This window comes from Corvus cornix, chromosome 5 (genome assembly GCF_000738735.6).
Source record: "Corvus cornix cornix isolate S_Up_H32 chromosome 5, ASM73873v5, whole genome shotgun sequence".
NCBI classification, from domain to species: Eukaryota; Metazoa; Chordata; class Aves; order Passeriformes; family Corvidae; genus Corvus; species Corvus cornix.
This window is the reverse complement of record NC_046335.1, coordinates 40,140,933-40,157,238: the sequence shown is the minus strand read 5'-3', so window position 1 is coordinate 40,157,238 and position 16,306 is coordinate 40,140,933. Positions and strand designations below refer to the sequence as shown.

Below are 16,306 nucleotides of genomic sequence, written 5' to 3'. Positions count from 1 at the left end.
CCAAGAGATCTAAGATATTAGCCATAAGGAAAGAAAGCTTTGATGAAACAGCCCTATTTCCCCTTTACTGTAATTTACGTTAACAGTTCTTTATTGATGGTCAAGAAGAAAAACACTTAGGCTTTTGTTAGATCATAAAAACTTTTTTTATAGCAGCTGAGATGGGGATTTTGATAGTTCTTACTATGTTATGCAGTTCTCCCAGTGATCATGTTCCTGTGAAATTTTTCCAGGACCTGGACTTGTTTGTGTCGAACAAGGATGTGGGGACGAATCTTGGCAATGGCTTCTATTGCTTGCCGAGGGCTCCAGTGATGCAGCTGAAAAGGCAGAAACCCAGCAAGTGAAAATCCATTCCATCTTTCCAACAGTTAATGGAACATTCCTGGAGGCTACAGGCAATATTAGAGGTGTTAGAAAGTTTGCTGCTGCTTTGCCCCTTAGGTTTACTCGATGTTTCTCTCAGAGAGGCCTGCAAGTCACACATTCATGAAATGAGTCCCTCCGTTAAAGAGGAACGGTTGCTACCTGGGCCTTCCACTTTCTGTCTCGCTCACTCTTCCTTCATGTTGTGAATAGTTTCCTGTTTTAGCCCCACTAGACCAGAGCAAAAGTGCAGCTGGCTTTTAAATTTTTTTTAAAAAACTTCACTGGTATTCCCGTCACATTTCAGCACTTAGTGAGAAAATTTTCCCTTCAGCATTAATGGAAAATTTTCCAGGGAGAGCTTAATAAAACAAAAGGAAGAATCTTAGTGCTGATTTCCCTAGTTGGGTTGGTAGAGGAATTCAGAAAACTGAAGTGAGTTCTCTTGATCCTGAATTGTATTTACGGAAAAACGTAGAAAGGCTCACCACTCCAGTGAACCAAGGAGAAAATATGAACAACAAAAATGGATATTTATCTGCTCACTGAACCTACACTCGTGAGTGACTTGTTATTCCTACCTCAATCTGTTCCTCCACAGAAAGAATTAAGAAAAGCAGAATCATTCAAAATTTGCATTTGCATTCAAAACAGCAAGATAATTTTGGGGCCTCTCTTAAAATGGGTGTCCAAACTCTGTAAAATCGTGGAATATTAACCTGTATGGGCTCAGGCTTCTTAAGTGAGAGTTAACTATAAAGGTTGTCTGCACTTTATTTCCATTTTTTAATGAAAATAAACCCCATTTAGCAGAGGTTCCTTCTGACCTGAATTAAGTATGCTGCCACCATGGTGGCACTGCGGGAGCGCCCTGCCTTGCAGTGCACATAGACGCTGTTACCGCAGGCTCGGTGTCTCAGGATGAACTCCACGCCCTTGTGCAGGTTTTCCAAGGTGGGGACTCCAGTTAGATCCACAGTGCTGAGACGCAGTTGCTCCACTCCCATTGCCTCCCATTCCTGTAACAGACATAGCAGATTTGGTCAGTGAACTTTTGGGTTGGTTTTTTTACTGAAAGAAACTCAGAACCTGTTGAGACAGTTGAGAAATTCAGAGGGGATGTAAACAGACTTTGAATGTCAATCCTTTAAATCAGATGTATGAAAACTTAAGTGCTGGTCATCAAAAACTAGTAGTTGAAGGGGACTGAAAAAATGTGGTTCAGCTAAAGGAAAAGAGGGAAGTTGGGATCTCTTCCCAACTCAAAAGCCATTCCTGTATAGTGGTGTACGTGGATTCCATGCTCCCTGTCCCTCCCTGCCACTGCAGCTGCAACAGTTCACTCGCATGCTCACGTTTTACTGGTTTGTCGCATAGTTTTTAAAGTCAGCTTAGGTACGAGTAGCCACGTCTTTGCTGACCCAGGACTTGGGGGTCGCTACCGGGATGACGGCAGGAGGCGGCTAAAGCCTCATGTGAGCCGGGACAGAGCGACGAGAGACCCGTCTGGGGGGAGGGGGGGATGCGGCACCAGCAATCCCGGGGCTCACCTGCGGGGAAAAACAGAGGAACCGGGGTCTCGTAGTCCTCGGTGAGTGTGACCACACCGCGCACGTTCTCCTCCGCCACCAGCTGCGGGCACAGGCGCCGTCAGGGATCTCCGGTCCTCCCGGCCCGGCCCGGCCCGCCCCGCTGCGCCCACCTTACCCTGCGAATGCGGCCCCGCAGCGGCAGCGCCCCGAGCAGCACGACTTCGTCGATGCGGTGGAACCAGGGCCGGCGGAACCCGGGCAGCCGCGCCCGCGCTACCGTGTACAGCAGCGATGGGTAGAAGAGCAGCCGCGCCGCGCCGGCGCCCAGCGCCTCCACCACCCCCATCCGCGCCGGGGCCGCGCTGCGCCGGGCCGGGCCAGGCCGACGGGCGGGGGAGCGCCGCGGACGCGCGCACTGAGCGTCAGCAGAGGGAGCACCCGCGGTGGGGTCCGGCCGCGGGCCAGAGGCGCCCGGCGGGGCCGAAGCGGGGCGGAGCCGGGCGGGGCGCGGCGGGGCCGGCGGCGCGGCGGGGGCGGGCGCACCGCCCCGGCCCCTCCACCCCGCGCCCGCCGTGGTCTCTCCCGGAAGCGCCGCCATCTTGCAGAGCCGGCCCGAGGCGGCGCAGGGAGCGGAGCGGGGCGCGGGCGGATCCCAGGGCAGGTGAGGGCGGCGCCGCCGCCGGGAGGAGTTCGGGCCGCGCACGGCACGGCAGGGTCGGCACGGCAGGAACGGCGCGGCGCGAGGCCGAGCCGGGCCGAGCCGGCGGGAAGCGCGATCCGTCTCGCGCAGGTAACGGCTCCTTGCCCCTTCTTCCCCGTTCCCCGGGGCTCCCGCCGCGAGGCCGCTCGTGCCGGGCCGAGGCGGCCGCCCCGCTCCCGCCCGCGGGGGATCCGCCGCCGCCGCCCCGTGCGCGCCATCCCGGGGCGGTGCCGCCCCGCCGGGAGCCCCTCCGGGGCCCGGAGCCGGAGGCTGCCGGGTGTCGTATCTGATCCGAGCGCTGACAGCGCCGCGGGCGGCGGCGGGGGCGCTGCGGGTGCGAGCTCGGCCCGTGGCGGCGGCGCCATTGGGGGCGGGGGGGCTGCGGCGAGGCCGGGCGGACCCCAGGGCGGGGGAGCGGCTGCCCCGGGCTCGGCCGCCGCCAGCCTGCCGGGCTGGGCGCCCCGGGCGCTTAGAGGAACCTGGGATGCCGTTGCTGTTGTCGTCGGCACGGTGGGGGTCTGTCCGCTGAAGCAGTGAGATGTGCGCTGGTGCACCGGGGGTGGAGGCGAGTCAGGCATAGGAGAAGCACGAGCAGGAAATTGGAGTTCAGCACAGTGTGAGGATTTGTAGTCTCAAGTATGAGAAGGCGTGACAGACACTACTGGAATGAAGTAGGAAGAGCAATATAAAAACCAGGAGAGACGGAGCGTAAAATGGGTGATAAGTATATGAAGAAGCAGTAAAGGTTGATAACAGCACCCTTTTTTTGTAGGACTGTTATGAGAAGGAAGTTGAGAGGCAACCTTAGAATACACTCCTTTAAATTCCTGAGGAATTGTGGCCCAGACATTTTCACCTTTAAGGCACAGGCATTCTCTTCTGCCAGAAGTTGTCGGGGAACATTTTTCAAGCATTGCAGCTTTCTTGTATGTACTGCTTGAGTGTGGTCGTTGGGTGCGTTTCACCAGTTTGCTTGATTTAGAAAAGTATTTGGTGGGGATTTGTATCTTGAAGCACGCTTCACTTCTGGCTTACAAGAGCTTGGGATTTCTGACTATCTTGAATTTGTGTTTTTGGCTTTTGTGTGTGTCTGTCCTTCCAGTCTTACTCTTTTGTACCAGTGATCACAAAAATTGCTGAACTTTCTCCTAGTGTCTTTTGCTGTCTCCTCTACTGTTTTTCTGTAGGTTAGTTCATCGGATAGATTTTACTGCACTAACTTGGCATTGCACAGCCATAATAAACCCATCACATTTTTATTTTTTCCATTCCCCTCGGCTATGTTCTTGGGATTTCTGCATAATATGAGATACTGTATCTTCCTAGAATTGTGTCTGGACCCAAGTCTTGAAGAAGCAGCATTGTTGGAAAGACTCCTGCTGTGGTAGATGCTTAAAATTAATACGTATGTCTTTAGATGGAGCTAGGAAATGTTAGGGTGGCTACAGCTTGCATCTAGCAGCTTAATATATTGAGTTGCATTCCTGCTGATGAAGAGCCCCCGGGACAGGAGCACAATTCTTATATCTGCTCAGAGACATAGGTGCAAATGTATATACTACTAAAATTCCTAAATAGGGGATTTTAAGTACGGTGATATAAAGAATTATTTTTTCTTAAGGTGCTTACCGTTCTCTTTCAGCTTCTGCTCACATTCAAAATTATTGCTGAAATCCAATAATAAGTCCAATAATAACATCCAATTATTTTGGGAAAGTGTATGCTGTTCTGAGGAGTGTGTTCACCCTTTCTGAATGATCATTTCTGGATGGCTGTGTTTTTTCCCTTCTTCCCTCCCCTGTCAAAGTTTCTAATGTTACATTGGGGAAAAATCATTGCTGGATCAGAGCTGCTGGGTTACATGTTTACCCTTTTGTATCTGTTGGTTTGGTTTTTTTTTTTTATGGTAACAAAATAATTGATGCAGGCCTAGGACATTCTGTTTACATGCAAAAGAAAGCAGGAACAATTGAAAAGCAGACAATTGAAAAGTGACTGTTCTAAAGTCATGAACACTAAAACATGAAGGTTTATGTGTAAGGTAGCTTTGTTTTGAAAGTAAATGACCTACAAAGTGAGAAGAACTTACCCATCTTTCACAATGGGAGATAGGGTAAAGAAATCCATGGTAGTACTGTGTACTTCTTACTATGTCCATGTTTCTCCTAGGCCTCCAAAACTTGATGCACTTGTAAGATAATCTTTGCATGGTAGGGGGAAGGTTCTTTCAGTTCTTCTGCTACAAGTAGGGATTCTGAAAACTCCCTGGCACTACTTCTCTAAAGGGGAAAACAGGAGATGTGGCAGGGTCATAGATATACAATAGTTGTCTGTCTCATTAATAATAAATCCATACCTTGCCAAGTAATCTGTACATCAGTTGAAGAATCATTGGTTGAAACAAAATATGACACTTTGAAATAAGGGAAATATTTATAATATTGTGTAAATTTCCTTCCAAAATCACCACAAATACCCTGAATTGGTTGAATTTCATAACAGATAGATGTTTATGTGATTCTTAAGTATTTAGATTCACACTGATTAAAGTAAGATTCTTCCTGTAATCCAGTATCTAATTGAACTTTTTGGGAAACTTTGTTGTGAGCAGGTTGCTTCTTAATTATTTCTTGCATATTTTTCTGAAATGTGGTTATTGATTACCAGTTACTGAGTCATCTGCCACAAAGCTCTTCAGAAAGCCCACTCTAATTTTTCCTTTAGTGCCTATTTTAGAGTAGGTGGGAAGTGAGACAAGTTCTCATGGTTTTTGAGATTTCCTGGTTATTAGTCTTTAGCACTGAGATCTAAGAACCCACTGTTCTGGCTGTTGAACTGGAGACTGTTCTTAAGTAATATGTCCAGTTTTCCAAGTCATAATGTGAGTTTGGTTACTGAGATAGCAGTGATAGTCCAACAGACTCAGATCTGTATTTTTGCTTTCTTATTTTTCAGTCTTGCCATGAATGTCTGAAATGTTTTTCAATCTGGGCATATTCAGTATTGCTTGTCCTTCAAGACTATGTGCAGAGTTTTTCACTGCCTTGGTAACTGCCTTTGGGCAAGAAGGTATAATTTTTATGCATTGATCAGGAATTTGGAAGGAGAAAAAAACAGTATAAATCAAAGAAGACTGAAATATTTCAGGATTTATTAGAATGGGAATTGTAAATTGAGAAAAGTTATCTGGTGCCTCTAATGGGTATTTCTCAAAGTATCACAGCACAGGATCTTGAGTGGCCATCCTGTTACAAGATTTCTTGAGGCAAGAGAGATTATCTTGATTGGAAAAATTAACCAGTAGTTTTATTGCCCTTCCTCCAGTCATCAGAGATACTTGTGTTATACAAATAAATGCAAGAATGCAAGATATCACATTTTCTGCTATTGCTGTTTACAACCTATTTTAGAAAGCTGCCAAGGTGCTTTGTGTTTGGGACATAACAGTGAAAAGAAAGAGCTTTAGTATTCACATTTCAAGAGGAGATTTCCTAAACATCAACTGAACATCATCTTGTTTGCACCTGATGTGAGACTCAAGCAAGTAGACCTAAAATATACCTCAAAGCTGCAGTGCCACTTAGTCTGCAAGTGCTTTGCTGTAGGGAGGAATAGCTCACGAGTCTGAACGGTGATGGACAGAGCAGGCTTATTTGTGTGACAGCAATCTAGTGCAACACAGTCATCATCCCAGGGAAAGGAAGTCATCTTTGACATCTTGAGTAGCTTCAAACTTCCAGCTGTCGTAGCTCTGTGCTAAAGAAAATGCATCATTGCTAGCTGAATTCAGGATGAACAGTGAGCAACTAGATGGCTGAACAGAAATCTTCAGTAGTCTCCAACTTTTGGTGAAGAATTTCAGTTTAGATGATGCAGTTTGTGGCACAGGTATGTGTAAATGAAAGCCTTATGCCAGAAGAGGAGTGCTTGTCCACAAGCTGTCTTGTCTGTCCCATGTATGCATGTTATTCTTGTATCTTCAGTATATTTAGTATATTGTGGTATTTTTGTTTTGTTTTTAGAAAAGGTGTGCTGGCTGACTAGCTGCTCTGTTAGAGGCAAACTGACAAACTGCAAGTTTTGATTATGAGTCTTTACTGATTTAGAGTAGATTTATAACTGATTTAATGGCTTGGCTTGCAGTGGTAAAGTCCCAGGTAGATTTAAGATTATGTAAACTGAGCTTAAAACCATATCACTCAAACATTGGTTTGACTAAATTGCTTGTAATGTAGCATGGAATAACTAGCTTGAGTGTTGCTGAAATCCATGTAAATGAGCAGGCAGTTTGGGTTCTTTGTCCTTTTCAGCAGCACACCTCAAGGAGATCTTGAATGAGCGTGTGGATAGGAGGATGGATGTTGGTTGAGTATCATGTTGGTGTGGTATCTAGCAGGCTTTCCTTTGCAGAACATTTTTTTTAATGCTTGCATGCTCTGTATTCTCTCAGAACTGAATGCTCTCCCAATTCATATAAGAACCCAGGTGACTGTCTTACATTGTTTTTACTTCAAATTAGTTTGAGTTTTTCAGGACCTTGGCTTCTTTTTTTCATCCATCAAAACTGTTCTTTCTGATAGCTTTTGCTTCTATTTGCAGGCTGCTTTGTACTGCACTTTTCACAAAAATAATGTAGTTGTTATCCACTAGATTTCAGTATTTCACATGTCAAAGTAAAACTGTTGTTCTTCAAACATCTTACCACTTAAAATTCAGGCTTTCACTGAACCCATGCATATTCTCTGCTATTTTTGTCCCAAACTATGCAGTTCAAAAGATATTCCAACATAGATATGCAATCCACAAATTTTTTAGACTCTGTTGGAAAGGGAATATTCATGTCTACTTTTTCCAAAGCAGAGGAGTTTGTAATTCAAATCGAGCACTTAGCAGACAATGTCCGAGTCTACATACCAAGATGATAGCATCTTCCTTAATATACGTAGAGATTTGCAGGATGGACGCCAGGCATCTTATTATCTCTGCAAAATCTTACAAGATAGAGTTTTGATAAATGTTTCTTCAGAAGGCAATGAAATATTGATCTCCGGAAGAGAGAATGTATTTTGAGCATCACGTCTAGCTTTTGCATTTTGTGTAGGCACAACACAGTGTAAAAGTAATTCTTCTCTAATTTATAATTTTGTATTCCAAAGCAGAGCACCATCTGAAAATATTTTTTGCCTACTTACCTGTATTTCCTTGTTATTTGTCTTCAAAAATTTTCTGTTCTCCGTTTAAAATTCTGAATTAAAAAATACTTGGATGGCAGGTCAACTTAGTGATGAATTGTATTTCTTCTGTGTTTTTTGTTTCTTTATTCTTGCATGTGATTGTTTGATGACTGTACAATGTATAGCACAATTGAGCACAATGAGTTGAAACAGTAAAAATTCCTTGCACTGTTCTAAGTGACATTAGAAGTGATACCTTTAAAAATACCAGTATGCAAAATCTTTTTCGGGAAAAAAGTGGTTGTGTATTTACTTCTCTAAAGCAGTTTTGGCCACTCAGAAATCCATGATTATATGCACTGGAGACTTAGGAAAAGTTAAGTGAGAATTTTCTGATATTTGTGGAGTAAAGCCACCCATGTTACGCTTTGGATTATGCATTCAATGCCAGAATTTGATAACTCTTAGAGACTGGCTGTAGGTGGTACTGTGTGTATTTCAGTGTGGAAGCTGCTATGACACTAATTGTCTGATGCAGAATTTGCTTTGGAATTTCTTTGGGTTTAAAATTATTTTTTTCATTTAATTCAAGACTAAGTTTTAATAGGCATTTCTTGCGGAGCAAGACTAGGACACATATTCTTGATCCTTTTTTGTGAGGAAAACAGTTTTGGCTATGCTTAGGTGTAGAACTAATTCTGGGTGTACTGGGGTCTTCCTGAATTTGCAGGGAGCCTAAACCATTATCTCAATAATGGGAAATTTGAAAAAATATCAATGTCATTGGTTTGAATGCCAGCATTTTTGTATCTACATGCACATGGCATTAACAAAACTACCTGACTAAGTGCACTTTTCTGAGTTCTGAATTGGCTACTGCATTCCTGATGTAGCTGGAAGACGCAGCTTCCACTTACTTGTATGAGAGAACTTTTCTGATAATTCCTGTAAGGTAGTTTTGTATCACCACACGAATGTGGGATACACCAAGTCGAAGGAATAGGCAGCAGCATATGGTAATAAATCTCTCATGAAAAATGATGCTTTTTAAATATAAATGAAACTGCTTTTGAGTTCGCAAACTGTCATACTTGTGTACTAAAAAAAAAAAAAAATAGACTGTGCCACTTCTTTAAATTTTTTTTCTGTGAATACCTAGGGATTTGGGTGTTCAGTTACACTTACTCTGCTCTTTCCATGCCAGAATGTGAAAGGGGTGGGGTGGGTGGAGAAAGAAGAGGATGCTGCATAGAAGTGCATTTCTTCTGTTTTTAAGAAGAGTGCGTAGAAAAAGGTTTAGTTTGTGTTTAAACACTGGCAAAAAGGGCTACAGGGAAAACAGGCAAGGTATGGCAGATCACCACAGTAATTATTATCAACCAATGAGAAAGGTCATGCTTCCTGGTTTAGGACAGTACTTAAACAGGGAGAAGGGTTTAAAAAGATTTCTGTAATTCAATTTGGGCTGGAGGGGGGAGAAGGTCAAACCAAGACCTTAATATGTGGACGTGTGTGTCCAAAAGCAATAAGGAAGACGTTACTAGTTCAGTGGTTATTAAAATGCTGGTGGATGTGGGGATTCCCTGGGATTTTTGTCTTGTTTCTGAGTTGCTACCCAGATTCTATTGGTGAATAGTGTTAGATGTTTGTGCATTATTAAGGTGGGCTCAAGCAAAATGGAGCTGGAACTCATTTCAAAACAGTAACTCCTTTAGGTTTGTACACTTTAATTCTTTTCTTTCCTTGCACGGTGTGACAGTGAATGAGGGTGTGCGTGTGTAAAGGAACTTGTCTTAGCAGTGGTGTCTTTCAGAGACCATGTATGGGTAAAGCAGTTCGGCTGGTTCAGCTCCCTGCTCCTCCCTCTCGGGGAGCTGAGCAGAATCTCTTCTGCTGAAAGGGTTGTTCCACTTTCTGCTTTCTATATTTGTCCAGCAGAGCACACTGGCTCCCCAGGCAGTGTGGCTGGCCTGGTGGGCTTTTGCTGAGCAGAATTGAGAGCCAGGGCTTACAGTCTCTGTTATGTCCGTCTGTCTTGTCTGTCTCTGGGAATGACTGGTGTTCCAAGTGAAAGGTGATCTGTTTGTGGATGTTGTCTTTTTTGTAAAATGCAGTTCATCCAAATTTGGGAGTCTAGGGACTGGAAATGGAGGAGGGAAGGCAGTTGTCTCATAGGGACGGTTTGTAATGAATGGCAGTGGCATCAGAAAGACACAGATTTAACCTCCAAAAGAGCTGCTGTCTTCTGGGATGAGGATTTTAATCTCCCTTCCTGCTTTGGGGAGTGATTAGCCAAGGCCTGTATCCTTCCATAAAAGGTCTGTTGTCACTGTCTGCCTTGAAGATTAATGAAAGCTAGATCCTGTCCTGGAAGATCTGAGTGCTGTCTTTGCTTGTTATGGGCAATGGGGATTAATGAGGAGCTAGACCCTGGCCTGCCTAGTTTGGAATCGGGAGTTGGTGTTGAGGGATGGGGCTTGTAGGAAATACCTTGTTAGGAAGGGCTGGAAACTTGTAGCTAAGACTGCCCTGACTGTGTGCTTGCATAAACTTTGTATTAAGGTCCTGCACACATTGGGATGACTATTCACAATTGCTTTTTTTAAATAGTAGATCAGATGAACAAATAGTGCAGAAAGTCTGTTAGCTGCTACACTGTAGTAAACTGTTAATACAATCTTTGAATAGCAGAAGGGTGCTCAAAATAATGGCAGCAGTCAAATACACCATTAACAGTGGCAATAATCTTTTGAGAGGGAAAAAGAGGGCAATTGTTTATAGGGTACTTTTTCTGAATTTTAGGAAATACTGTCCACTTAACAATTTTTCTGCCTTTTGAGTATCTATGCAAATAGGCATCAGCCTCTTGTTTCTGGAATTTGAGACAGGAAGGCATTGTTTCAGTTGTAAAATTGGTTTTAGCAAGATTCTGCCTTTTTTCTTGAGGACCATGTTCCATAAACCCAGTCTGAATTATTTTTCTTTCCTACCACTTCAGTGTCTTCAGTGTGTTTCCTCCTGAGAAAGCTATGTGTCTCTCGAATTTGAAAGAAGGACATTTTGGAGGCAAACTGGTGAATCTCAGCTGCCTGGCAATGTCTGGATTGTACTGATATCTGCAGGCAGGAACCTGTGATTGATGTGTGACAGAGGGTCATCTTCTTGAACTGACTGAACTCAAGCAACTTAGTTGTGTGGCTGTTTTCTGATCCTTCTTTGTTGAGTGGGGACACACTGCGGTAGTTTCTTCCATCTTCATGTGGAAAACCTGTGGAATTTTTTGTAAATATGCAGCCTGTGGGATGTTAAGCTTGTTACCTGAAGTATCTTGGTATTTTGCCTAATTCTGGCATCCTCTGCTAGAATTAGGTCCTCTGCCTGCTTTTCTCCCCACTTTTCCACTTGCTGACTCCCTCGCTGACAACCTTTCATTTATATGAGTTACCAGTTAAAAGCCATTTGTGGTACTGTTTGAGGCCAGTGATTGGAGTTTTATGATTCCTCGGCTTTTAAGTGTTTTCTCATAGCATACTTACCTTTCCCTTGCAGTCTTGGAGCAGGAATATGATTGGGCAGTTTCAAAGGCCTCTTGGAAGTTCACTATTGCATGTTTTAAAAATTCTGTGTGTCTATTCTGTGAAAGATGCCATTTAAATGGATAGAACACTGAACAAATGCATGTGCACCAAGGGCATTTGGGTAGTGAAAGGCTGTAGAATGGCGCTGGGGAATTTCAGTCATACCATTTTGTTAGAATCTTCCTAAAAGCAATATGTAAGAAAGTGACATTGTTCAGAGCTAAACCAAGCTGTCAAGACAGGAAATCTCGTTTGCCTTGTATACTTCTGTGTTTAAGGGAGAATACCCAATAATCAATTCTAGATTGACTGTGTTACCCTGTTTGCAGAAAAGGTTTAATCAGGGTTGGAGACAAATGAAAAATTAACTTCTGTCTGATGTCCTTTGAAGGTACTGAAATTCCACAGGAAGGTGTAATTTTTTATTTTCTTCTTGCCCTACTGCTTTTTTTTTTTTAACAAAAATAATCCTTTTTAAAAAATATCATAATTTTGCAGTAGAATAATAAAGTTAGGTTAAGGGTAGACATATGGGAAGATTACAGGAATTTGGAATTAAGTCCAGTGTGCATTTCAAATTGATGGAACTTATAACTGCTATCATGAAGTAATTACAGCTGTTAAACTCCAGGAAGAAAAAGTGAAAGTTGGAAAATATTTACTTGTGATTTTAAAACGTTAAGTCATATTGTTTAATCAAGAATGTGGCGTGACATGTCTCTAATATCTGAGGCAGTCCACTGACGAAGAATTGGGACAGTGAAGATGATTATATGGAAGGACATGTATATGGTTCTTACAAGCGTAGTGTTTCCTTAACAGAAGCGATGAGAGACTTGTTTATCACTTGAGGTCTTTAAAAAGGATCTATCAGTAGAGATTTAATTGTGTGAAATTCAGCACTTAAATTTGATGATCTACTTCCATGAGTAATTTAAATGAGCATCTGCCAGTAGTGCTCTGAAAGAGGCTTGTGCCATTTTTCATGCGTTTTTCCTTTCCTCTGTGTTACCAAGAACATCTGTGTGGTTGTGCAGTGAATTGAATCTGGGAGCATGTCTGGGTTAAAACTATTGTTTTCCTGTTGTTGGTAGACAAGCTCACACCTTGACTGTTTCCTTTCTCAGGCTTATTATACAGAGGTGGGGGTGGACAGCTGGTGAGGAAAGAGTTGAGCACCATTCTTTTGGCAAGAGCACCAGCTTAAACTGGGTCTGTAGTAGGAGTATCGTGGTCTATTCCTTTGTATTTCTTCCCCATTTCCATTGAATGTTTATGGAGAGCTCGTATCCAGTCTTCTCAGTAGTATAACCTGAAAATATTAAGTAAGAATTGTTTGCCTGTGTTGCCTGATGGGGCACATATAATTTGGTTCTAGACAGGGCAGTCCTAAATGTTGTCTCACCATATTTCTTTATGAATGCAGTATCTGATACACGCTGTGGTTGATGCTGCTCTACAGAAAAGCCTGCTGTTCATTTGGGAGGAAATTGGTGAGCTTTTCTGATATGATGACAGAGAGAAAATAATGTGCCACATAGACTGTTGCATGTAAGATGTTGGAAGTAGAAGGTGCCTCCAGAATCCAGGCACGAGGTATAGAGAATCCAGAAAGATGATTATTTTATGTCTATTGTGCATGCTCGTGCAGCCAAAGCTGTATTTATAGCACTTGGTTTTGCCATAAAGTTTATGGAGTATCTTCCTGCTAGCACTGGAAACCAGCTGATGTCATACTGTGCCTTCCAGGAAAAGTGAATGGAAAAGAATTGATGGATAAGCGTGTAAGTGAAGAACATCTGAAAATATCTGTGTAAGACTTCAAGCAAGTACTGACCCTCTAGTTCTTGGCAAAGTACACTGACACTCTTCATCCTTCTCCCCCCCCATCCAGCTAAGGTCAGGTTATGGATCCAGCCTTGTACAGCAGAGTTTCTGAGGCCTTGGGAAGAGAAAGGAGCAAGCAGAGCTGTGCTGGTGCAGGAATCAGTGAGCATCAACCACTGGAGATGAGCAGCCTGGAGAGGGTGTGTCAGGGTCATGAAATGGACCATGAGGGTAGTTTGTGGAGTAAAAGGCTGCTGATACCAGTAGGAAAGGCATTCTATTAGTTGTATTCAGATGTTCATAACTAGGAATGAAAACTTCTTCAGACAAAGTTCATCTGAAGTGTTGCATTACATTTGTGATTGGTAGTCAGACAAAAATGATGCTTCGTGGTGCTGCATGCATTCATGTATTCACGTGTTTTCAGTAGACTGTAAATGAATGCTGATTTTTTTTGTTTTTCTGTATTATTTACAGTTGTATGTTTCAGGTACTATATAAAGATACTGAAGAGGGGAGTAAATGTTGCAAAAAATAAATCCAAGTATATACAAATGATGCTGCAAATGATTACAAGTGAGAAACCTTCAGAGAGCTGGACTAGAAGCTTAGTAAGACCTGCTTTGCAGTGAAATGGTTAGATTTTATTAAATTTGTGGTTTTGAGCAAAAGTGGAATATTCCTAAGTTGATGTTCCCACAGCAGTGCCAGCATTTGCCTCTGATGGAGAAAAAGAAATAGTATGAAATATTTTTTTAAAGCTTCAGCTCTATACACCCAGTATTAAATCTCTTCAAGTGTTAATGAAAATTATTTGCTGTTAAAAGTGATGTGAATCAGTATTCATTGGTTATAATAGAGCAGTAACTCCAATTCTTTGTAGATGTGAGTGTAATTTGTATCCATTTACTTCTGCAAAGGATTTACCGTGTGCCTATTACAAAATAAAGATTAAAATAATTGAGCATGTTTTTACTCTTTGGTTTGCAGGCGTGGCAATGGCAGATTCTGCACGGTAGAGTTCATGGCAAGTATTTGTCTAATATAAGCCAAGCAAGACACATACAAGCTTAAGGTAAATCAGTCTTTCTTAGTTGTGCTTCTTTGAAATAAAATATAAATGTTTTTACTTCAACACTTTGCAAATACAGAATTTCAGACCTACTCAGAATTTTGTATACAGTTCAATTTAGATCTTTCAAAAGTGAGACACCTCAAAATTATTTTCCTCCTGAAGCTGGCAGTAGATGCTGGAAACAGCCATGTACACTGTGTCCTCCTTGGGCATTTTAGGTGTGGTAATACAGAGTAATGATTGCATATGAGGATCTTTGCAGGGAGACCTGCAATACATCTTTATTCTCTGCTTGCTTCAGAATCTATTTCCTTTTGTACAATCAGAAAAAAGGTGTGTAAGTATCTTGAATTTTTAACACAGAGCTATGCAAGCTGTGTCTGTCTAAACATTGCACAGGGATGATTTCCACACTGGGATTTTTTTATCTTGCCTTTAATGATAGATAAGTTGAAAGTGTTAGTATTTGAATCTTGTGGCTGAGATAGATGAGCTTGTTAAAAGTTCAGCTGAAGTTCAGTTCCTTCTAGGAGTAGGCTTAGTGGTTAAACTGAGAATATTGTTTGTGTTCACTAAAACTCAATCTTTTACCCAAAAGAAGGCCAAACTCTGCTGTATATGGTAGGTCTTCCTGTGTCATGTACAGTCTCCATAAAGCAAAACATGAATGCATATTTTCTGAATATTTTGAACCTTCAATCAAAAAGTAAATGAAATGTTGCTTTTGTTTGTACCTTCTCTATTTTCATCTCCTGGTGTATTTTGAGAGTCCCTTGATACCATAATCTGGAGAGAGATAGCAAGGTAAAACCTTTTGTTGGTGAGATTCTTTGGGGTTTATTAACAGACAGATGTTTTGCAGAAATTTTTTTTTGGTGACGTTGTTTACTAAGTTTTCAGCTGAGATGCAACTGTAACAATGTGATGATACTCCTGTCTCTGATTGAATACTTTGTGTCACATAGTTTTCAAAATACCCTTTCACGAAGAAATAAGATTATTATTTATTTGTACATATTTGTCCGTATTGCACAAATGGAAACTCTTAGGACCAAAAAGTGACTATTCAGTCCCGTAGCTAGTAATAGAAATTATGGCTTCTAGGACCTAGTCCCATGTTTTCAACAGTAGATCATAGGATTGGTTTGTATTCTTAGAGTGTATCTTTTGACACTTTTGTTATGGATTTTAATACTTAATGAGCACTCTTGGAGGTGTTTGGACTGTAATTGCTGACTGGACATGGAACAGACATTGCAAATATGATCGACATCCCAAATCTTAAGTATTTTATGATGTCCTGGTTAGAGTAACTTGAAGCATAGCATTTCAAATGTTTTCCTCTCTTTTCATCTTAATCTTTAATGGTCCCAAAATGTGCATCTCTTCTATTCTTCATTCTGTTCTTCCTATTACATCTGAAGCTGAAAAAACATTCTTATAATAGAACATAGTGTCATGAGTAATTCACCTGGTCTACTTGCTAACTGTACAGCTTGTCTGCTACCCTCTATACCCTTTAGTATTTGTGCTGGCAGCACTGAGAAAAACAGTATTCAACTGCTCTTTCTGCCAAAATAAACTGAGCAGGCGCAGTGACTGAGCTGTGGCCTCGCACTGAACAAGTAGTTTCTGGTGCTGAGAGGTTTGAGTGGTGTAAAGATTGCAGTAGAAGGGCACTTCTCAGATAAGAAAGTATGGCTCCTTCTCTGGTAAGGTTTTTAGACCATAGGAGTTTCCCCTTGCTATCTCTGTTGTCTTGTTGCCTCATTAGCACGGGTTGCTACAAAGTGACACTTTCTGTGGGTTGTGGCCTGAGCTGTGTAGAAATTGAAACTTCCTCTGGTCTGTGTAGGACTCTCAGTTCGTAATCTGTGTAGTGCACTTGCTCCGTCACTCTTTGATGCATCATTGCCTCCCTCCTGTACTTCTTCCAAATAAATAGTTCTTTCTATATTTCCAAATTTTTGTTATTGGTCACATGGGTTCTTAAAAGTATGTTAATCTACAGTGAGGTCAGACTGAATGCTGATTTATGTGAGAGACTGTTGATG

At 42.2% G+C, this 16,306-nt stretch overlaps 2 protein-coding genes across 9 annotated transcripts in view; one reads left to right on the top strand and one right to left on the bottom strand.

The window, feature by feature from the left end:
• Positions 1-56: 56 nt before the first annotated feature.
• On the bottom strand, positions 57-2,292 carry PTPMT1 (protein tyrosine phosphatase mitochondrial 1). Its single transcript, XM_039552542.1, is given in 5 exon segments — positions 57-320; positions 1,194-1,385; positions 1,917-1,940; positions 1,942-1,998; positions 2,074-2,292. Coding segments are annotated over 5 exon segments (576 nt in total). The 5' UTR covers positions 2,245-2,292; the 3' UTR covers positions 57-188.
• Positions 2,293-2,481: 189 nt separating this feature from the next.
• CELF1 (CUGBP Elav-like family member 1) overlaps positions 2,482-16,306 on the top strand; it is a 64,289-nt gene continuing 50,464 nt past the window's right edge. For 2 of the 8 annotated variants that reach the window (XM_039553364.1, XM_039553362.1), the window contains exons 1-2: positions 2,482-2,559; positions 14,168-14,252. Coding sequence is in view for 1 of the 8 variants with exons in the window: in XM_019283079.3 (XP_019138624.2) it covers positions 3,378-3,524 (147 nt within the window). In the remaining 7 variants the exon portion in view is untranslated. Of the gene's footprint in view, positions 2,560-2,582; positions 2,689-3,370; positions 3,525-13,687; positions 13,814-14,167; positions 14,253-16,306 lie in introns of those variants that run through there. The other 6 variants (XM_039553363.1, XM_019283064.3, XM_019283074.2 and 3 more) reach the window with 6 other exon arrangements.